The following is a 24,035-nucleotide window of genomic DNA, read 5'->3' as shown; positions in this document are numbered from 1 at the left end:
ATGAGCCTCGTGCACAAGTGAAGAATGGAAGCCAATCAGAGCAAAATACTAGGACTTGAACCAGCTTAGACAAAAGCACTTTAATTGACAGTATACAATTTTCCAAAATATATTTTTGTAAGAAAACGGCAATAATTAAGTACAGTCTTTACAAACAAGTTTCTCAGTAAATTCCAGTGTACTTTAGACCCCTGTCCACTAAGACACATGCTCCCCCAGTCTCCTGGGCAAACTGTTTAACATTCACTAATTTTAAAAAAGACCCAGAGCAAATAGTAATCCCCTCCTTTCACTCAGTGTTGGGTTTTCACCAAACCTGAGTGAATCAGCTAATGACAGTGATGAAAGACATTGCTTTACTTTTGCCCCCCTGCCTTCCCCCTGTCTTGTTCCCTTTGATCCTTAGTCCTACTCAGAATATCTATATGTAAAAGCTCATTCAAAACTTATTTCTTAGCAGAAAAGAATTGTTCATTTAAGTCTTAGACCTAAATAACTCAGAAGTACAGAAGACCAGTAAGGTTCCTATTTTTGTCTTCATGCTCTCCCTAGCCTTGCTGCAGATTCCAGAAGGGAATTCTGTCCTTTCTAGCATTCTGGTGCCTGCCCTTAATTAGCAGTCCTTAATTTGTTGATTCTTCCTGAGGCACACGCACTGGACAGTCTTCCAACCCAGGTTTTAAGCCTGTTTCTGTCACTAAACGTGATTTTGGCCGTCACTTTATTTTTCTGGGCTTCAGGCTCTTTTTCTGTTTTTTTTTTTAAAAAAGATTGGACTGGGTTCTAAAACCCCTCTCCCTATGACTAGAGAGTCACTTTCCAACCAGTGCGTATTGACTCCAACCCTTACTGTAACATGCTGGGACTTTACGGAGAGGGGATGAGGATCATATTTAAAAATAAAAATGCCCAATCTGCAAGACAGACGCTTTGTCATCAGCCTGTCTTATATTTCATTTTTCATCAAAGAATAACAGAAATTTATTTCCAGTAAAATAGACATTTACATTCCTGTTTAGAGAAAAAAAAAGCCTTCTCTCTTAGCTAACAAATGTTTTTTCAAAGTATATTCGCTCAGAGCAGTGCAGGGTGGATTAACATTTGGCTGTTGTATTTACATTATCAAAAAATACATATATGTATATCAGCTTGAACTTGTTTTCCGAAGTTTCTCCAGTATATTATCTAAAAGATAAAGCTCAAGAAGTGGTTTAAATAAAACTTTCTGCTAGCTTTCCTTATCAAGAGGAGAAAGAAGAATCTTGTGTCTAGACTAGATTAAACCTGTGTTTTGTCCTACGATGCAAAGAATATTCTGTACCCCATTCATAAGCATTGCTGTGTCTCTCCCCACTCACATAACAGTGTGCTTCTCACTGGACTTTGTCCAGTCATCAGATTCATGGCTTCTGGTCTTTTATGAAGTTTAGGGAAACCAGTGTGCCACTGAGATAGAGTTTATAATCTCTCTCTGGTGTAACTTGTTTCAAGTCATGCTGAGTTCCTGGTTCTCTTCTCTTCTTCTCAGCCCCAGAATCTGAATTACCAGATAGCATCAGAACCCAGTAAAGATGTGGGAAGAAGATGACCTTTACAGATACATGGCGATAACAGTCTTGGATATAGATGTCTAGCTAGTGTCAAGAGCAAGCCAAAGCAAGTTGCCCTAAAAGGCTGGAGCAATACAATTTGGATGCATCAAAAGAAGGAACCTTTGAACCAGCCCCAAGCTTTTCAAGGTTCTCTCTGGACAGAGCCACATTTATTCCTCTTGACCAGCCATAATTTTTACTCTCTGGTCCTTGCCAGTACCATCTGTCTCCCCAAGAGGCCTGGGGGTTGTGGCTTTTGATTGGTTTGCAGAGACATATTTGCTCTCTCTGTCTAAACCTAGCTGCTGGAATGTGACCCAGAATCAGCAAAGGAGCAATCTAGTCTGGCCTCTCCCACAGTGGCCACAATAGAATGGGCAGAAAGAACCAAATGCTGGGTAGGAAAGAAGCAAACAGATCTTTTCCCAGTGAAACAGTATTTCTTCTATTTTCTCTCAAACTGGTATTCTCCATCCTGCCAACCTCCAAATAGTAGAGAATCAGGGCAAATACTTTAGGACCCTTGTTAGCTTAGCATCTTTCTATCTCTTGGGAAACTCACGGGTCCTACTTGAACCTCTGGCCTTCCTTTTCTCCTAGGTATCAAATGGCTAAAGGCTATGAAGAGGGAACTAGGCAGCAAAGGAAGGACATAGATCTTCCTCTTGAGATCCTCTCCTTTAAAAAAAATAACCTATCCCAAACCAGATAGCCTATTTTATCAGAACTGTTGCAGCTTAGACTGCCCCTAGGTTCTAGGGGTCTGGCTTTTTGCCCTGAAGTAACCATTTTCATTCTCCTAAGTATCTTCCTAGTAGGTTCCAGGGAATTTATGACCAGGAACAATAGAGAACATGGGCAGAGTTCAAAATTCCACACAGGATTCCTTCTTCTCAGAAAATCAGATGAAACCTCACTATGCCCAGTCCTCAGTTGCAGTCTACGTAGCAGCTACCTGCTGAGCTCCCTCAAAACCCCTCCACTGGGCAACAGTCAGCATTTTGTTTCCCTGAGATGCCACCAGAACCTACAGGAGCGCTGGGCAGCCAGCCCCACTAGGAATACAGAGGAGGGGACACAGCAAGACCTAACTAGCTCCGTGCCCGGACAGTGAGAGGTCACTGGGAATAGAAGGCTAGGACCCCGGGCTGCCCCTTATGCACCTTGCAGTGCACCATGCATCTAGGCCTTTCTTGCCCTGTGCACAGAAGAATGGAATCTAACTGAAAATGTCTCAACGATGTGAGCTTTGGCCTTTGGCAGCAGAGTTCTGGATTAAAAAACAAAGAAGACAAAACTCTCAGCAACCTGCAAAGCCCCTGAATTTCCTATGATATGGCAAGTGAAGCCTATCCTTCCTGCTGTTTCAATCGATTGTCTATTCAGACACCTCTCTGCTGACTGGGCACCAGGAAGCTCTGTCCTAAAGCTGCTCTTTCACACTGATCTCGGGGATGACCGAGCTGGGGTCTTCACCCCATCGCATCGGCTGGGCAGTGACAACGAAATAGGAACACCTGGCCTTCAATAGCCGCTGCAGACCTTAGTCCCCAGTGGGAATGGGAGACAAAAGCAGCACTCGGGGAGTCTATTCAAGGAGTGCCTTGGAGGTGGGCCGGGACCCACCCTGGGAGGAAAGGCTTCCCTTTCTCTCTTTACCTGTAGATGGACCCATGTGCAGACCTGTTCATACTGGGAGACTTGTGTGCTGTGTTAGTCCCAATCTCATAAGCACATGCCAGGAAACTAGACTCCAGGGGCCCTGGGACAGAGTGGGAGTGAAAACTGAGTGAAGGGAGGGGGGAGAACAAAGAGGACAGGAACACTGGCAGACAAGGCTGGCGTAGGAGACAGACAGAAAACGGGACCTATCCTTTCAAGTAATCAGATCCCACTGCGACAGGGTCTGGCCCTGCTTTCCCCTCCATCCCATCCACTGACTGGCAGCTTCGTCCCCCCTGCCCAGGGCAGCTCTGGAGGGAGGGCATAGGTGATCACGGCAGCGTGGCATGGTGGCAATGGGCCTGCACTGAATGAAGGATCTCTGTTTTCATCCTGACTCTGTCACCCAGTGGCTGTGTGACCTTGACTTTACCTTCTTTAGGCCTCAGTCATCTCATCTGTGAAATGAAGGGATTCTATTAGATGGTCTCTAAAGTCCCCTGGATGGCTCTCTCCTGATCTCCCAGCAGCACTGAGCTCAGGCACTAGTGGGTTATTTTACAAGAGGATTCTACACAGAATGTGATTTGTTCAGCTTGAAAAGGGAAAAATTAAGGCCTGTGGGGATTGGGGGGAGGGAACCCTCCGAGTCTGCTCTCCCTCCCCAGTCTTTCCCTCGAAGGGGAAGGATTTTCCTCCCCTGTCCACATGGCACTTGAGGCGCTTGGGCTGGAGCTCTGTGCACCGTCGGAGGCCGCCAGCAGACCTGATTAGAGGTGTGTGTCTTCCTCCTCCTCTAGGTCATCCTTGGTCAGGTTGTCCAGGGGGACGATCCAGCTGTCCCCCAGCTCCCCATTAAGGCTGACCACCTTTTTCTCCTGCATCTCTGATGAGGTCTCCATCACTTCCAGGGTTGGATTGTCGTGGTAACCATTCTCCACCGTCTGTAGCTCCTCTGTTAGTCGTTGCTAGAGTAAGGGAGATGACCCAAGAAAAAGGGGTAATTTTTGAGGGCTGTTAGCCTTGCTGTAGCCTTAATATTACACCTGTACCCCTATAATCCAGGAACCCCGATTTGGCTAAGGTGAACAACGGGTGGTCCTGGAGGCCTTCCTGACTACTGGCCTGCCTCGGGGCTAGTCTGAGATAAGAACTTGCCCCACATCCTAAAATGCCCAGCTCGCTTCACCTTTGCCCCGGTGGCAAATCCATGACATCAGTGGAGATGGACTTTGTCCTCCAGAGTCCTCCAATCCTCTTTCCTCCCTTCCTTCCCCACCAAACCTTCCTCTCCAGGACCCTCCTCACCCTGCTGCATTGAACTGGAACCAACTGTAAGAAAATGACTTTCCTCTGGCCGAGTGACTGAGGACCTCTCCTCTAAGCCTGAGCAAGATGGGTACAGCACAGCTTCTAGCTATCTCTGCGGCAGATGGGAACTATCTAGAGATAGTACTTTCTCTCCATTTTTACCTAAGATACAACCTAGGTGGCACAAGACAGTCCCCCAGGAAGTTTTTAACAAATATACTGATCCAGAAATTCTGTTTCAGTTGGTATGTGAGGAAGCTAAGCATGGGTTTTTTTTTTTTCTAGAACTCTCCACAGTGTGCAGCTGGGGTTGAGAACCATGGGTCAGGGTGGAACCGTAATGAGGGAATTCTATTAAGGTAAATGAAAGAACCTCTGGTTAGATAGGTATGCCTCAGCCCATTTATAGCAGTGGATCCTCAGAGCAACTCTGCAAGGCGGATATTATGCCCACTATGCAGATGAGTAACCTGACGCTCAGAGATTATGACTTGGCTCAAGGTCACCCAGATAATGGGAGGCAGAGCTAGGGCTTAACCCAAGTCTTCCTGACTCCAAAGCCCGTGCTCTTCCCTTTCACCACGCTGCCTCTTTAATTTTCCAGACAAGTTTCCACTTCCTATAAGGGATGACCTCTGCCTATCAGAAAGGGCCCATGGCCCCCTCGCTTTTCTCTAATATGGGAATAACGGGGTGAGGGCTCATCCAGCGAACTGGACTGCTTCCCAGCTAGTGGAATGAAGTCCTCACCTGGTCCTTCCTCTGGGAGAGGCGCTGGTGGCAGCAGCCATAAAGGGCCGCGACCAGGAGCAAGAAGGATGCCATGCAGACAATAGTGATGATGAGGGGCATGCTGAACCGGTCCTCGGTCTCTTCTGGTGGTCCTTGACCCTCAAACTGCATGTCATTGACTCCCACCTGGCCAGGAAGGAGAAAGTTACGTGGCAGAAAACAGGTTCTGGGTCACCCTCTCTCAGAACTCCCATTCACTTATGAGCTCTTCCACTTGGGGTTTGGGGGGGAACCCATTCTACCGCCCTGCTGTCCCCTCTTATCCTCCTATCTTCTAGATGCTTGCAAATCAGAGGTTCCTCGACAATGAGAGACAGTGGACCCGGGGAACCGTGGACTTCCAAGGGACAGGCTCCTGACCCAGTCTGTCCCAGCACATGGGGGGCATCCACTTACCTCTTTTAGGTCATCCCATTTGTCTTTCAGCAATTCATAAACGTCCGTGGGAAAGAGTTTTGCTGAGGGGGAGACGGAGAGATGCCGCTTCAGTGGTCTAGCTCAGGGTGACGTGGTAAGGGACAAAGGAGGACATCCTGAATCTCAGTCCCCTGAGTGGTGTCTCTCTCGGGTGGCCAGGGGTTGACAACTGACCCATCCTTGTGCTCTTGCACCTCCTGCCCCATTCCCACCCCACACAGGCCTCAACCCCCACCCCCCACCGCCCGCCCTCAACTCACTGCAGATAGTGATTTGTTTGATCGCCACTGCCTGGATTTCTGGAACAGGTGCCAGCTGTATATGGCACTGATCTTGCGCTGGGTTGAAGGAGGCTTTTGCTGCTCGGCACAAAAGTGTGATCAGTTTGTCGTTCAAAGCGGTCGCATTCTGTTGTGGAGAGACCGCAGGTAATTCCTCAGGGATCGTGACAGCGGCCTAGGCTTGTGGAGCCACCCTTTGAAGCTAAGGTCAGGAGAACACTGTTGCCGGCTGTGAACTTACTCCCTTCTCCAGCCACAGCTGGTGCCATTCCCAGGCCTGCCAGGAGTGGTGAGTTATGTGCTGTCCTCCTGGGCCAGCCCCTGCCTTCTCTGCCTCACGTGGAGCTCTCCCCCTAGTCTCCTTATCCTGTTTATCTCGTCGTGGTGGAGCAATACCGTTCGCCCTAGTGCCGCTTTCTCCCTCAGAGCTCCTTAAGGATCACGACCTCCTGTCCCCCATCATCGCTCTCCCCAGAAGGACCTGAGGAGGCACTGCCAGTGGGGAAGAGGCCAGTCCTCTCTGAACCTACCATTTGCTAGCCCTTGATGCTGAGTTCAAAGACCTCAGGAGGGGAAGCCCTGGCTCTCAGCTCAAGGTTATCCGTCCCAAAGTCGAAACACATGTGCCCGTTCCCTAGGCTAAGACCCTGAAACCATAAATAGGCTGACGGGAGAAAGGCGAGGCCATCACTGCACAGGGGAAATTGGGAGTATCTTGAAGATGCACGAGGACATCTTAGACGGGAGTCTTCTGTATTTCTCAGCAGAAAGAGTGTGGCTGGCTGGCTTTAGGGCTGAGGGTGAGGAAGCAAAGTGTGGGCAGCTTTTACCCAGCACGGCCACATCATCCAGAGACACCCCAAACTGATGTGTCTCTGACCAGAGTTTGGAATAGGGGTATGGAGATGAAGAAAAGGACTCCATCTGGCTTGTCCCACAAACCATCCCTTGGGTTTCTACCTGGAATTTCCTTAGGCTTGCCAATTCCCCAACCTGCTACCAGGTAAAGATCCAGGGCTTTCCTCTTTCCATTCACAGCAAAGGAAAAGAACGCTTCTTACCACCAAACACGCCCCTGCCAAGTTTCAGCCAAAAAGAGAGCCGAAGGAAAGGCCGAGCAAGCATCAGTGTGATTCTTACCTTGTCCAATAAGCCCAACCCTAGGGGAACACTGCTCCCTTTTAAAACTCTAGCTTTTCTATAGTTCACTTGGAAAATTCCAGCAAAATGGACACCCAAAAGGAAACAACTGCAGAAAATAGGTGGTATAAAAGTACTGTAAACCAAAGTTTTCCATCCTATTCTAGTTCCCAGGGGTGTTTGCCAAAATAGCCACTGACCAGGAGAGGGCAGCAGCGAGCCATCCATCACCAGCCCTCACTCAGGCCTCAGCTACTGACTAAGCTCTGCGGCAGACATCCCCAGACTAAAGCCCTTAATCCTAGGGAGACTGGCAGTCTGAAGGCAGTGGACACACTGCTACACATGCAAACTTACTCACACACGTGCTGACGCCACCTCCCCCAAACAATACACAAACAACTCCCCTTGAAGGGAAGGACAACTGTCGGGCAACAGCTCCCCTAGGTTAGAGGGTGGCCATCAGATAACACATGGACCAGGAAATATAAAACCACAGACTATTAGAACAGGGAGAGTTAGGCAGACTAAGCCTGTCATTTTCAACTGAGGCCTCTGAAGCCCAAAGAGATCGACTTAAAGTCACATCCTGAACTAGAAGCAAACAGGAACCAGGATTGGGGTCTCCAGACTCTCGGAAGTGAAAGCCCAGATTTCTGGCCCTGCAGCAGCCCTGAGGGCGGGGCTTCCCTTAGAGAAGCCTGAGCCTGGCTCTGACCCTCCATAAGATGGGAAGGGACCATGTCCTGTCCTACTAGGAAAAAACAAGAGCTGGAAAATGAAAACATCTCTCTGCTCCTTTCTGGAAGGAACACTTCATTCCCTTCCACCTTCCGTGACCCCGCTGCTAAACCGCATTTTGGGGATGTAGATCAGAGCGGGGCTCAGGTGAGCAAGGTACTCACACAGATGTTGGTTTTCGAGACATCAGTTTTCGAGACGTTCAGGACGAGCATCTTCTCATTCAGCTTTTCGGGAGGATCGCACTGTATCTGGAAGAAGGCACTGGGATTAAGGGTCAGGCTGAGCCTGACAAGGTCTTGTCTTTGCCTCCTCCCTCCCTCCCTTGGGTGGGTGACACCAAATAAGGAGTTGCGGGCAAGCTGGGAGTGTGGCCGGCTGGAGTTGGAGAGCCAGGTGTGTTACTGGCTATCCTGCTGTCTACGCCAGAGTCCAGCAAAGCCAGAGAGGGTGAGTGAACGATGGCAGCTCCTCACGGCACCCCCAGGTGCCCTGAGGAGGGAAGAGTAGAAATGCTCTTCCTGGAGTCCCTTCTCTCCGACTCTGGGCTCTCTCACCTGTCCCACACCTGCTGGAATTACTGAGGTGGGAGAAGGGATACTGGAGCCTTGGGGGACAGTTGACTCCAAATGAGTGTTGGAGCTCGTGGGTCCCCTGGCAGGAGATGTGGTCCCAGGTCCCGATGAAGAGCCTGTAGGCTGCACAGCCTCAGAGGTGCCAGTGACAGCTGGTGTCTTGCTGGAGGTGTGTTGAGTTCCTTGTGAGGTAACCCATGGTGCTATAATTGGGAAAACAAAGTTTATGAGAAAAGGGGAGTGGTACCTTTAACACAAAAAGATAGGCTTTTTTGTTCCTAGTTTTCTGAGGTTCTTTGGTCTTATCCCCCCACCTAGACCACAAGCAGAAGGAGGCAGGCTATGGGGAGGCAGAGGCAGGCAGATGAAGTCAATTCGCATAACCTGTTACAGGATGAGCAGATTGGATGAGCCAGTGTAGGAACCCGACAGAAGAAGTATCAACAGCAGTGACAATGCCAGCAGCAAAGCTAACGTTAACTGAGTACTTACTCCCTGTGAGGCTCCTTCCTAAGTGCTTCAAAGGTACTTTCTTTTTCAATCCTCACAACTCTATGCGGAAGGTACTGTAATTATCCCTATTCTATAAACAAGGAGACTGAGTCTCAGAGGAACTCGATGAATCGCCCAACGTCACACGCTAACAAGTGGCAGAGCAGGGATTGGCATCCTGGTGTATCCAACTCAGAGCACCGGCTCTTACGCAGGAGGCGACCGTGCTCTTGTGGTGTGGCTATCTAGTTCTTCACCACACACCCAAATTACCTGCGGGGCTGGGGGGTGGAGGTTTCCTCAAAACGCAGATGCTCAGGTTCACGCCTAGAAATTCTGATTCAATAGATCTGACCTGGGTCATGATCTTGAGGCTCACGATCCATCAGTGAGTTTTGAAATTAATTTACTGGGTTAAGACCAGCACTTAAGAAAAAAAAAGTAAATGCTCCACTAGGCAGGTCAAAACCCTGAGCTCTCACTAGGCAGGTCAAAACCCTGAGCTCTCACCAGAACACCCAGCTCTGCCGGCCGCTGCTCATCACTGAAATGGGAAACCAACCGGCTGGGTGAAGGTGGCGCATATTCATGAATATGAATATGCATGAATCGCTGGAGATACAGAACATAAGCATTTGAAAGCTTCTTTTTGCTTGAAAAAAGAAAGGCATTACTTACTTAGTGTGGTCAGTGTCCCCTGCGTCGTGAAGGTGGGACCCGCCATTGTGCCTAAACTTGTAGCTGCTGTAATTTTGTTTGGTCCCTCGGAGCTCCCTGCAGGCTCTGAAGTCACAGGGACCAAAGTCACAGGGACGGTGCTAGGCCGGTGAGTACTTGCCGGGGTGGGCACGGAAGGAAGAGCAGGCGTGATGACTGAGGTGTTACCCGGATTCGGAAGGTCAGAGGCTGCCTGATTTCCTTCCTTAGTGATCACACTGCTTGTGGTCGCACTGTGGCTACTCTGGGTTCCAGATTTAGCTGAACTGCTTTTAATTCCACTCTGGCTGCTTGTGGTTTCAGGCTTTGTCGAGACAGTGGTTGGTGTGGTTGTAGAATCCTTTGGGTCTTTAGTAGTTATAGCAGGGCTGCCCGTGGCTGGTTTCTCATCTTTGCCACTGGCTGCTGCAGTTGTGCTTTGCTGGGCTGAGGTTGGCACTGCCCTTGAGGTGTTAGGCGTTGTGGCTGTGCTTCCCTTGGTCTCCAGTGCAGTCACAATTTTGTCAGTGAATGGTGGGACTGTGCTTTGTTTGACTGTGTCTTGAACACTGGATGGTGGAAGTGTGTCTGGCTTGCTTTCTTCGGCAGCTGTTTGACCACTAGGCTTGACTTCTGTTTACAAAGACAACACAGAATCAACTAAGGTATTAGCTGGAAGTCTTTCTCTCCCCATTTCTCCAACTCTTCCCCAGGATCCAGAGGCTTTGCTCCCATCCCTGCCATTTGTTTTGGCTGAAGGGTCTGGGTCCTTGATGTGCCCAGATTTTTCTGGGGTTCAAGAAGCCTCTAAGAGGGAGACTGAGAGGGAAGCAGAGGAAGTCCAGGGAAATTCCGCTCAAGAGAAAGACTAAGCAGCTAGTCCCGCTGCGTGTGGGAGCCTGCACTGAATGCTCTGCTCTCCCATCCGGCCCCAGGCACTCGCCCTTCAAGGTTTCCCTACCCCAGCAGAGAACCATCATCACCTCCTTCTCCCAGACCCATGAGCTTGCAGAAGACTCAACAGACTCACACGTACTGGAGTGCCCTGTTCTCAGCATGGCAAGAGGAACGTGCCTCTGTTCCCCTGGACATGCATCTAGAAGGAGAAACTGGTAAATTTACACAAATTACCATTTAAGTACAACTGTGAGACGCGTTGAGGGAGAAAAGTACACAGTGCTCTGTGTCTAGCACGGGAGCTCAAACCTTGTCAAGTGGTCAGGGAGGGAAGGCCTTTTATTGATTGATTGAAGGAACCATTAAGTGACAGGTTCGGGCCCTGGGATACAAGGGTAAGACACATGTAATCCACACCCTCAGGGAGCTTACATTCTAGTGTGAGAGACAGAGATTAAACAATAGACAGACAACTCAATGTCAAATTCTGGTGACTCTATGGAGGAAATGAAGAAGGAAATGATACAGAGAACAGGGGGTGTTAGAGAGGTAAGGAAGGACTTCTCAGAGATGACCACTTAGCTAAGACTTGAAGGACAACAAGGTGAGAGCTGTGTGAAGAATGTGAGGAAAAGTGTGCCAGGAAGAAGGAGAGAACCTGCAAGGCCCCAAAGGAGGGACAAGCGCTCAGAGAAGACAAGTCTGAGAGCAGTTCAGTGAGTGAGGGGGGGAAGGCGCAGGGCTCAGAAAACTCAGGGCCTCATTGGTAAACTGACACTAACGTGCTGTCTAAACCATACCCTTGGACTTCCCTGGTGGCACAGTGGTTGAGAGTCCGCCCGCCGATGCAGGGGACACGGGTTTGTGCTCCGGTCCGGGAAGATCCCACATGCCGCGGAGCGGCTGGGCCCGTGAGCCATGGCCGCTGAGCCTGCGTGTCCGGAGCCTGTGCTCCGCAACAGGAGAGGCCACAACAGTGAGAGGCCTGCGTATCGTAAAAAAAAAAAAACCAACACAGTAAACCATACCCTTTCGAGAATAAAAAGGAAGCGCTCTTAAAAATTGTATCCTATGTAAAACGAGACGAAAGATCACCCTCCCTGGACCAAAATAAGGATAGGGGATTTTATTTTAAGTGGGGATAAAAAAAAAAAAGCCACTGAAGGCTTTAAAGCAAACAAGTTTTATAGGGTGATTTACAAAGAAACATACTCTTGCTGCTTTGGGGAACATGGATATGGAGATGGGAAGAAAAGAGGCTGTTACAGTAATCCAGATGAAGTGGACAATAGTCAGCTGTATTAAGTCATTGACACAGGAGCCAAAAAGAGGATGGATTCAAGACTATATTTTGGAGGTAGAATCAACTACTTGCTGATGTACTAAGGGAGGGGAAGAGGAGAGGCCAGGATGATTCCTGGTTTTCTGTTTTGAGCAGAAGGGAGAGAATGGCGGGAATCGGCGTAGGGGACTTTGGCCATTCTTCATAGCCAATCAGAATCTGTAACATTTTTCTATGCTTGGGGAATTCCCCACACAGCAAGACTGATGGAAGCAGGATTTGCCTCTTATTATAGATGCCGAAAATGCCAGCCTCCCTTGTGACCGGAGCACAAGCATGCACTAAACTGCCATGAATGAGACACCTCCACCCCAGCCAGTGAGTAAAGAGGCAGTAGACTATGGGGAACTCTGAGGCAGGAGCAGTGGAACTACGCTCAAGTGTGAGCAGCCGTGGAGGTGATGCTAGAGCGAGTGTCCACAGCCAAAGCTACAGCACCTGGAGCCTGGCATTGGTGAGCAGTACTGACCTCTTCACACAAGTTCCATAAGCCTGACTCGGATGATATTAAAGGTAGCCCTAAATGTGGTCTTCAGCAAGCCCAGCTCCTCCATAAGCTAGACAGTGTCCCAATATCTTTCACATGTGTGTGCACGCAGGCAGGCGGGCGCACACACACACACACATTTTGCTAATGAGAATCAGGCGTGATTGCAGGCAACAAAAATTCGAGGGTTAGTTATTGGACCTTATTGGGGTTAAAGGTAACTGGAATTCTGCAAGTATGAAGGGAAATGACTTTACTATCCTACAGCATCTCATGGAGAAGCAGTCACAGTAGCACCTGCCATCTAGAATTAAGTGCCCATAAAGTGGCTTTGGCAGGACTGAGTGGCTACTGCCATAGAAGAATATGACGAGCACACATAAAAGGACGTGTGTTAAAAATCAATTTGATAGGGCTTCCCTGGTGGCGCGGTGGTTGAGAGGCCGCCTGCCAATGCAGGGGACACGGGTTCGTGCCCCGGTCCGGGAGGATCCCACATGCCGCGGACCAGCTGGGCCCATGAGCCATGGCCACTAAGCCTGCGCGTCCGGAGCCTGTGCTCCGCAGCGGGAGAGGCCACAGCGGTGAGAGGCCCGCGTACCGCAAAAATAAATAAATAAATAAAAATCAATTTGATGGTGATTTTTCCTTCTTAGTAGTTCATAAAATAATGGTGCTTCTTATAACTGATCATGTCAGAGTATCTTTCTGGTAAAAAGTGAGATTGCAGAGGGGAATGTCAGCAAGGGAGGTTGGGTGGCGTGGCTACTTCCTACTACAGCAAAGAGCTGAAAACAGGGCTTCTCAGCCCCAAAACTGCTGACGTTTTGGGCTGGGTACTTCTTTGTTACGGGAGATTGTCCTATGCGTTATGGGACGTTTAACAACACCCCTGGTCTCTCTATCCACTAGATGCAAGGAAGACACATACATCCCTCCCAGTTGTGACAACCAAAAATGTCTCCAGATATTGCCAAATGTCCCCTGAGGAAGACAAAAATCACTACCAGTGAAAACTACTGGCTTAAAGGGAGACAATAACAAATTCTAATTCCTCAATCCTCCTATCAAAGCAGAGACTGGAAAATCAGAGATTTTCTAAGGCTACAGTAAAGGAATCTCTTATTGCTTGCAGCTAAAATGCTGAGAAGACCAAAAGACAAACTTACAGGTCTGATCCCAGGAGTTGCGAAATTACAGCGTTAGTGTGACTCATAGCCTCACCAGGTCTCTTATTTGAAAATAGGACCTTGAGAAGTGCAGCAGTTACACATGAGAGGGTGCAGGTGAGTCAGAGTATCGATAAAGCTCAATCCGCAATGGAACTCGCTTGTCGGAAGACTCAACCACTCTTCTCCTGTCTGATGACGCAGTTCCTACCTTGCTTGAAAACTCTCAATAACCTCACTGGAGCTTGGTGACACAGAAAGCCATACCCCTTCATCACCTCCACCACTCTTCATTTTTTTCAAACCTGTAATAACAGTCAGATGCCCACGAGGACAAATACAATTGAGTCTGACCCAGAAGAAGGCTTCCACCCTAAAAAATATCTGCAAAAACTAGCAAATATGTATGGTTAACAGAATATGAGGGTGCTAGATCAAAGAGAGACAATCAGAGTTTTCTATCAGGCTGAATTTATCAATGTGGGTCTGCACACAGGGATTTGGATCAATATGCTGCCTCAAGCAGCGAGAAGTCGTTCTAATTGTTTTCTTAGTTGGTTGACTGAAACCTGGACTCAGTGGTAGCCCACATATTAAATAAAGTTAAGTTGCCAGAAATTCCTTGGAAGAAATCCAAAGTCTTAGAGAGAGAGAAGTGTCCGAGTGGTTTATCACGTACGGTCTGCTTGTTCACACTCTTCGTTCCTTAAGAAAGCTCAAATGACACTCCCTTCACCAAGGCTTTGAGAAATACTGTATTTCAGGAGTTCTAAGATGCACATCTTTTCATGTCTCTGAGATGAGGATGTATTATAAATTATCATAAGTCACACTTTGACGGTGCTTTTTTTTTTTACCCAAGTAGTTCATAAAATAATAGTGCATCTTGGGCTTCCCTGGTGGCGCAGTGGTTGAGAGGCTGCCTGCCGATGCAGGGGACACGGGTTCGTGCCCCGGTCCGGGAAGCTCCCACATGCCGCGGAGCGGCTGGGCCCGTGAGCCATGGCCGCTGAGCCTGCGCGTCCGGAGCCTGTGCTCCGCAACGGGAGAGGCCACAACAGTGAGAGGCCCGCGTACCGCAAAAAAAAATAATAATAATAATAGTGCATCTTATTTTGGATTATTTGGTGCTTTGGATTTTGCTTAAACTTGCTATGTTGTTGAGGGCACTCGGAGCACGTTCTAAGGGATTGTTCTGGCTGTTCTTCATCAGCCAGGTACGCTGGTAGGAGATGCTGCCGATTTCAGTGGGAATGGACAGCAGGTTCGTTGGGCAGTAGGGCATGAGCAGAATTTCATTTCCAGGAAGAAAGGTGGGTGCGATACCCCAGGCAGCAGGAGCAGCATGGTAATCAGAACAGTCGAACGAGGGTAATTCTGGACAGTGGCTAATAATCATGTGTTTTTTTAGGATCAAAACTGATGGGTGGTCCACTGAAGCCCTACCTATAAGCCCGGCAAACTGACACCTGGGTTGAATCACCACAGTAGAGAACACAGCCAGCCACTCATCCAATTCCCAGGACTGAATCTTTTCACAGACTCAGGGTACCTTGAATGAAGTGTGTATTAGTTTCCCAAGGTGGCTATAACAGATGACCACAGACTGTGTGGCTTCAAACAACATAAATGTATTATTCTCTCACGGTTCTAGAGGCTAGAAATCTGAAATCTGCAAAGGCATACTCCCTCTGAAGGCACTAAGGAAGAATTTTTCTTTGCTTCTTCCTAGCAATTGTTAGTGTTCCTTGGCTTGTAGTTATAATCACTGCAGTCTCTGGCTCCATCAGCACATGGCCTTCTTCCCTGTGTGTCTCTGTGTCTCTCCTCTTATAAGGACACCAGTCCTTGGACTTAGGGCCCACCCTAATCCAGTATGATCTCATCGTAACTTGGTTACATCTGCAAAGACCCTATTTCCAAATAAGGTCACATCCACAAGTACCAGGTATTGGTGATTAAGACTGGAACATGTCTTGTGAGGAGGACACAATTCAACCTCCTAATCTGCTCCCCCGCCTCCACTTGTTCCACTATAAAAACGAGGGTTCTTCTTTTCAAATATTAGAAATCAATCCTCTCTGCTTTAAACGGGAAGTGAATTTATTAGAAAGATAATCAGTTAGCTAGTAAAATCACTTGAGATGGCTAGAGCATCAGGTTTAAGTCAGAAACAGCACCCAGAACCCTTCTCCTGAACTCCTGATGAGTACATCCTTTCCACCACCAACGAGCAAGGACTGCTTCACTTTGCACCACTGACACCATTAGTCCTGGATATTGGATTTCATTTCTGAGAGATCTGAGTCTTTAGGGATGCTGTCAGTGAGAGGTCCTTGCATCTACTTTTACGACTGGACATAAGAGTAGGAGGAGGCACCACAGGGAATCCCTGGGCTCCATCCATCTTCCTCCCTCGGCCTCATTATGCAGCAGCATGAAGGCACCACAGTAAGATGCGTAAATCTTTTAAGGTTAATGCTCTACTTATTTTGCCTTCGAGTGAGTGCCTTGGTGCAGCCCTGTGCTCTGTGGAATATCATCATGGTGAAGAAGGCGTTCTATAAGTCCATGAGTAGAGTTGCTGACAGATCGTGGCAGCTGAGAAAACACATTCAAACCCAGAATGTGTCTGTTTTAGCACCCTGCCTACACCATGGCCACTTGTTCATGAGCCCACAGAGCAGTCACTAGGTGGAGGGAGAGAGAAACTAACTGATGGGCACAATGGGTCATCTTGTCCACTTGATTAATACGTGAGACAAAAATTCTTATACTCCAGATCACCCCAAGAAGCTCATCCACATGCCTCTTCCATAAAATTCCCTGCACTCATTCTTCATTCTTGTTTCTTCTAAGTTCCTAAAAATCATTAGCTACTGCCTAAGAATCTGGTCAGAGCCTCACCTCTGTGTAGCTCACCTTCCCCCCTCCACACACACACACAAAGGAGACCATGAAAGGTACTATTCAAGTTCTGCTCATTGGAAGAACTTTCTTTCTATACTATCCTTCATGGTCTCCCCTAAAAAGGGCTATTATCCCACAGCAGTCCACTCTGGCCTGGCTCCAGCATGTTATATACATGAACATAACTTGGCTTTTTCATGCCTCAGACAACAGATCACAGAAAACTAACTCACTTGAAGCCCTTTAAGTATGAGCTGGCTGGAAGGTGGTGGTGTGGCATGAACAGGTGTGCTGAGGGTGTGAGCCACGTTGCAATTGACATGCATCTCTCTAGGATCTGCTCAGATCTGGTTCTCTATATACTCTTCAATTTGATAATGGAAAGCTGAGAAATAAACCCAAAGAAAAATAGGAGGAATGAAATAATAAAGATAAAAGCAGAAATCAATGAAATAGAAACCAAAGGACAATAGCAAATATCAACAAAGGCAAAAATTGATATTTCAAAAAGGCTAATAAAATAGCAAAGCCTTAAGTGAGGATGACCAAAGGGAAAAATAACCCAGAAGGCATAAATGTAAAGTATGAGGTATAAAAACAATAACAGATATTTATAATATAGGCCATTATGAGCAAATGCGAATAAATTTGAAGCTGATGAGGTGGACAAATTCCTAAGAAAATACAACTTAACAGAGTGACTCAAGAAGAAATAGAAATAATAATTTGTCCCACATTCATAAAGAAATTGAATTAGTCGTTAATACTTTTCTCATAAAGAAAATCCAAGCATGGATTCAAGGATCAAATAATTCTAGCTTTACATGAACTTTCTATAGCATAGTCTGTTCTGCCGTAATATGTGTCTGTAAAAAGAATTAGTTCGGGACTTCCCTGGCAGCGAAGTGGTTAAGAATCCGCCTGCCAACGTAGGGGACACAGGTTCGATCCCTGGTCCGGGAAGATCCCACATGCCGCGGAGCAGCTAAGCCCTGAGCCACAACTACTGAGCCTGCGCTCTAGAGCCCGTGAGCCACAACTACTGAAGCCCGTGTGCTGCAACTACTGGAGCCCGCGCTCCGCAGCAAGGAAAGGCACCGCAGTGAGAAGCCCGTGCACCACAACGAAGAGAAGCCCCCGCTCGCTGCAACTAGAGAAAGCCCGTGCACAGCAACGAAGACCCAACGCAGCCAAAGAAAAAAAATCAGTTCATATACAATTGTCAATCAACAAAACATGAAAAGTACAAACCAATGAAAAAGCCTGATAGGTTTGGTTCCATCAAAATTAAGAACAGGGCTTCCCTGGTGGCACAGTGGTTGACAGTCCACCTGCTGATGCAGGGGACGCGGGTTCGTGCCCCGGTCCAGGAAGATCCCACATGCCGCGGAGCGGCTAGGCCCGTGAGCCATGGCCACTGAGCCTGTGCGTCCGGAGCCTGTGCTCCACAACGGGAGAGGCCACAATAGTGAGAGGCCCGTGTACTGCAAAAAAATAAAATAAAATAAAATAAAATAAGAACATATGTTTATCAAAAGAAACCACAGGACTTCTAGTTTCAGCCAATGAGAATAAAGAGCTGGAAAGAACATATGTCCTACCCTCACAGCAAGAAAAAAGCTGGAGAAGCGGAAAACTGATGACTTTTCTTGAACCCACTGGAGAACTGAGGTCATGAGCAAACAACTCGCCTGAAAACTGGAGACAGTCCACCACAAGGAGAAACTGGACTCAAGCATTTGCTTACGTGGGGCAGAGTTCGGTAAGAAGATTAAAGTTAAAATGTTCAGTGAATTGCTAAAGGCTGAACATGGGCTAATGTGAAAGCGTGGAGACCTGAAAACTGTGGAAATTTAAAGGTTCAGACCCTAGTGTAGACTTTTCCCCCCAGGACCCCCACCTGTGGTTCCTAAGGTTGCCTGGGGAGAGCCTTGAGAAAGGTTCCCCCCTTGGGGCTGGCTGGGGGAAGGAAACAGCAGTGACTGCTGAAACTCTACATAGCCCCAGATCCCCTGGAAAAAAAGCCTGACTTTTCAGTGGAAGTCAACAAAACCCATAGCCTGAGGGCACTGGTAGAAACCCCACCACGGCTGAGGAAGGAAAACGACAGCCACCAATGAAACACCAGTGAAATGTTGCCTAGATCCATCTCCCCTATTTCTGCTAGGAAACAAAAGCATTCAGCTGCAGGAGAAAGGTAAAAAAGGATAGCCTGAAGGAAGTGGTGGAAATCCATTGCAGCTGGGAAAGGGAACAGACAAATAAAACAGCTCTTTACCCCTGGGAGAGGGCAGGAATATGTGCTCTAAGTCCAGCATAACGTCTAGAAAAGAGACAGGAACACTAGCGAAGGCCACACCCCCAAGCCCCAGGTTCCAGTGCCTGTGCAAAACATCAGAGAACGTCCTTCTACCCTGCCTTTAACTCAAAATGCTAGCAAGTGTGAAGGAAAAATAAATGGAATATAGCTGGGGGTAGCGGCTGCCAAAGACTGGCTCACAGGGAGCAGCAGCAAGGGAAGCCCCACAGGCAAGCAGGGACGCAAACAAAGGTCTCACCTGAGAAACCCGCAGCCCCCGGTGCAGCATCAAGTTTTAAACCCAGACCAGCTCTTGACTAGATTAACACAAATCCTCACAATGAAGAGGCAGAAGAAAAGCCATGCTTTAGGCAACCACTGATCTGACCTCTGTCGCTACGGAGTTTGCCTATTCTGGACATTTCACACAAGTGGACTCGTACAATGTGGGGCTTCTTTCACTTAATTTAAATATTGTTAAGAGTTCATCCATGTTGTAGCACGTGTCAGTTCTTTATTTCTTTTTATTGCTGAATGATATTCCATTGTAGGGATAGACCACGTTTGGTTTATCCACTCATCAGCTGATGAACATTCAGGTTGTTTCCACTTTTTAACTATTATAAATAGTGCTGCTATGAACACTTGTGTACAAGTTTTTGTGTGGATAGCTTTCATTTCTCTTGGGTATATACCTAGGAGTGGAATTTCTGGGTCACATGGTAACTCTGTATTTAGCATTTTGAGGAATTAATTGCCAAACTGTTTTCCAAAGCAGCTGTACCATATTACATGCCCACCAGCAGAGTGTAAGGGTTCCAGTTTCTCTACATCCTCACCAACAAGTGTTATTGTCTCTTTCATTACAGTTATTTAGTGGGCATGAAGTATCTCACTGTGGTTTAATTTGCATTTCCTTAATGACTAATGGAATATATATATATAAAATATAAAAAAGAGTAATACATCATGATCAAGTGAGGTTCATCTCATGGCTAGTTCGGTATGTGAAAATCAATCAATGCAATTCATCTTAACAGTGAAATAAGAAAATACAATCATCTCAATATATGCAGAAAATTCACTTGACAAAATTCATCATTCATTCATGATTTTAAAAATGTTCTCAGGGCTTCCCTGGTGGCACAGTGGTTGAGAGTCCGCCTGCCGATGCAGGGGACCCGGGTTCGTGCCCCGGTCCGGGAAGATCCCACATGCCGCGGAGCGCCTGGGCCCATGAGCCATGGCCGCTAAGCCTGCGCATCCGGAGCCTGTGCTCCCCAACGGGAGAGGCCACAACAGTGAGAGGCCCACGTACCACAAAAAAAAAAAGAAAAAAAAAATGTTCTTAGCAAACTTGGAATAGAGGGAATTCTAACCTAATAAATGATATCTCCAAATAAACCTACAGCTAACATCATACTTAATAGAGACTGAATGTGTTGCCATTAATTTTGAGAACACAGCAAGCATGTCCTCTCTCACCACTCCTATTGAACTTTGTACTAGAAATTCTAGCCAGCTCATTAAGGAGGGAAAAACATTTCTTAAAACAACAATAAAAAGATAAACCAATTTGTTAAAATAGGCAAAAGATCTACAAGGAAAAATTGCCAAAGAAGATATACAGGTGGCTAAAAAGCATGTGAAAAGATACTCAACATCTTTAGTCATTAGGCAAATGCAAATTAAAGCTACAATGCAATATCAATACACATCTATTAGAATGACCCCAAACCACCTGCAACACCAAATGCTAAAGAGAAATTCTCATACACTGCTAGTGGGAATGCAAAATAGCACCAGTCACCTGACTTGGAAAACAGTTTAGCAGTTCATTTTAAAGTTAAGCATTACAATACCATATGATCCAACAATTCCATTCTTGTATATTTACCCAAAACAACTGAAAACTTGTGGTCACACAAAAACCGATATGCGAATGTCTATAGCAGCTTTATTCATAATCACCAAAAACTGAAAACAACCAAGATATCCTTCAACAAGTGAATGGATAAACAGTTATATATCCATGCAGTGACTAAGAAATAAAAAGGAATGAACTCCTGATTCATGTAACATGGATGAATCTTAAAGACATCTTAGGTGAAAAAAGCCAAAAGGCTATACACAGTATCTTATTTCATTGATATGAGTTTATGGAAAAGGCAAAACTATAGGGATAGAAAACAGATCAGCGGTTACCAGGGGTTGAGGGAAGGAGGAGGAACTGACTTTTAGGACAATGAAACTGTTAGATATGGTGCTGGGATGATGGATACAAGATTCCGCATTTGTTGAAACCCACAGTACCCCCCCACCAAAGAATTAACTTTATTTTTTGCAAACTTAGAAAGAAAAAAAAAAAAGAAAACTGAGATGTTCAGGAAAATCCCAGGATGTAACAGGGACTATGAAAATAAACTATGTTACAAGTGTATAACATACCTCACTGGAGGGGTGGGGGAAAGAAGTTGACCAAAGTAACTGGAAGAGTTTTCTGACTGGATAGTGTATGGGTAACAACAAAAAAAGAACTCTATATAATAAACAGTGTACTCTAAGTGGTAAATTTGTTTCTCACAAGGGTACGGGTTATCAATTTTAAATCTACTTTACTTGTGTACTAGGGTTGGTCAAATAAGTAAATAAATTATAAATAACATGAGCCAGAGTTCTCACTGTTGGAGAAAGAAGTTACAAATAAATAAGGTGTGTGGGGATGAGGCTAAATGAACCCTGTGATACTTGATTAGAGAGAGAGATCAGTATGAATTCATGTATGTGTATGTGTATAAATATACACATACACACACATATAAAGAAATGTACAGACTTGTGTGCATACATGGGTTAGTATAGGTAACAAGCAAACGTCTGTTAAAACTGATGTGATAAATAAGTTATGGTATATTCACATACTAGAATACCACACAGCACTGAAAATCAGTGAACAAGTTTTATATTGTTATATATATTTATATGTATGTAATATACATATTATGTATTATAATACACATATTAACATGAATTCATCTAAAAATAATACTGAACAATAAAAACAAAACCAAAAGTTTATATGGTTTTATTTACAGGGTTTAAAAATCTACAAAACTAAACAATATAGTTTTAGAGATAGAAACGTAGAAAACATTATTTACATTATATAGAGAATTTAATACTAAGTTTAGGATAACAGCTACTTCTAGGGGGAAATAGGGAGATGCAACAGGGGCTTCTGATTTTTCTTTCCCCCAAGGAGGGAGTGGCTGATGGTGCTGGATGATGAGATTTGCAACAATGACGTTCCCATCAACCTCAACTCGCAGTTTCCATGGGAACAGTGCAGGTGGAAGCCTAACTCAGGCTGATGGAAGATGAGTGAACGGTTGGGAAGTGAGCTTGTGTGTGTAAATAACTTTTTCAAATACTAGCTATAAAAAGAAGCAGAGGAAATATGGCAGTCGCTGGAGGGAGCTGCCGTAGTCCAGAAAGTTCTGCTTTTCTTTCTGAAGGTGGGAGATGCTAGAGCTGTTAAGAATGCTCCTTTTGTTTTGTTCCCTCTCCTTAAGATACAGAGGGAGATACCCCATGTTAGGCAGTAGGATACACCTGCCTTTGAAACTGGAAGGAAGAAGGTGGACACAGACACTCGTACATTGGTAACAGTGGTAACAGGAAGACAAGTTTCCATTTGACAGCCTCAGTTCCCTCAGCCAAGTCTAGATGAAATCAGCAATACCCTACAGAGATGAAATAAGACAGGAGGAGTTGTGTGGAAGGCGAATGTATGAAATACTTATCTTGGAAACGGGAAAGGGAGCCTACTAGAAAAGTGGTTCTCAAACTCTAGCAAGCATCAGAATCACCTGGGGGGCTTGTTAAAACACCATTTACGAACTCAGCCCAAGTTTCTGATTCAGCTGGTCTGGGATGAAGCACGAGAATTTGCATTTCTAACAAGTTCCCAAATGACTCTGATGCTGTTGGTCTGAGGACCGCACTTTCAGAACCACTCTACTAGAGAAATAAAGGATGACTGCCAATTAGTTATCTGGTGCCAAACTGGGCCAGTTTAGCAGTGTTCGTTTGTGCTGCTTGCCTGTAGGCATGGGAGCAGTGGAGGCAGGGTTCACCTGAGGAAGGGGTTTTGCTAGGTGAGTTATGATGGTGGGAGAGGGTGCAAGAGACGTGAGGATACTTGTGAGGTCGGGATTACAATGGTAGATAGTGAAGTACAGGACGGATAAAGACAGACGGGGGGCTGATAGGCGACAGTGAAGCGATGGGTGATTAGACTGGCTGCCTTGAGTTCAAGCAGTATAGTCTAGGTGTACTTGAGCAAATGAATTGGAAGGTGGACAAACAGTGATCAAGGAATGAAATACTTAAGATTGCAGAGGCGGTGCATGGTATGTGGGTGATAAAGTTCAGGGTGTGAAATGGGAATAACTGAATGACGTAGAGATGGAAAAAGGTCAAGAGAGAAAGGCAGGCGCGAAGACAGAGCGGAGCCTTCTAGTCCTGGTTCTGTCCTCGAGGGCTCGGCCAAGTCCTTGGTCCTCTTGAAACATCTGCGAAATGGGCTAGGTGACTTCTAAGGTCCCCGAGGATGTACTGACACTTTCCCAAGCATGACGCTGTGAACACAGGTAAGTCTGCTTTCGCTGTGACAACAGTCACTTCAGAGGCCTTGCTCTGGGCCTCCTTTCCAAGAGCTGACCGACCTCGAAACTCATTCTCCCAGCATGTGACATCCAGCATGTGACATCCACTTCAAGAGCCTCTTACCTCCCAAGAGCAGGTTCTGTGCGTCATGGGGAAGGGTGCCAGGTGATGCTGCCTCAGGTTCAGCCTGGTGGAAATCTGAGCCCCTCCCAGCTGTCTAGGGCCCACCCTTCTCGGCCCCCAAATCCTGTTGCCCATCTCAAACTGGCCCATTTATTGCCAGGCTTCTGGATGGCAGCTGGGTATTAATTACAGGGGGGCAGGGCAGGATGGGGGAGCTTTGGAAGACTTCAGGCCCCAAACTCCTGGGTCAGCAAGGGAACTGGGGCTGCCCTAGGAGCAGAGGGGCTGCAGGCCCACTGCTGGCCTGGCCAGGACTTTTCCCCAGGGCCAATATATCAGATGTCCTCTCTTTACCCTGCATTCAGTCCCCTCACTCTCCCTCTTCCCTTGATTTTGAAAAATGTGATGCCCCCCGCCCCACGTAATGTCCCCACCTCCGTG

The 24,035-nt window shown here is 46.7% G+C and overlaps 1 protein-coding gene across 1 annotated transcript in view; it reads right to left on the bottom strand.

The window, feature by feature from the left end:
- PODXL (podocalyxin like) overlaps positions 1–24,035 on the bottom strand; it is a 42,064-nt gene continuing 18,029 nt past the window's right edge. Inside the window, exons 2-8 of the mRNA XM_082661808.1 lie at positions 9,682–10,332; positions 8,494–8,714; positions 8,101–8,187; positions 6,035–6,182; positions 5,754–5,815; positions 5,316–5,483; positions 1–4,222 (exon numbers count right to left, since the gene is read on the bottom strand). Coding sequence (XP_082517934.1) covers positions 4,025–4,222; positions 5,316–5,483; positions 5,754–5,815; positions 6,035–6,182; positions 8,101–8,187; positions 8,494–8,714; positions 9,682–10,332 — 1,535 coding nt within the window. The 3' untranslated portion in view covers positions 1–4,024. The remainder of the gene's footprint in view (positions 4,223–5,315; positions 5,484–5,753; positions 5,816–6,034; positions 6,183–8,100; positions 8,188–8,493; positions 8,715–9,681; positions 10,333–24,035) is intronic.

The sequence above is a fragment of the Grampus griseus genome (genome assembly GCF_964374135.1).
Source record: "Grampus griseus genome assembly, chromosome: 9".
Taxonomy (NCBI): domain Eukaryota; kingdom Metazoa; phylum Chordata; class Mammalia; order Artiodactyla; family Delphinidae; genus Grampus; species Grampus griseus.
Note: the sequence above shows the minus strand (reverse complement) of the source record. Positions and strands in the feature narration are given on the sequence as shown.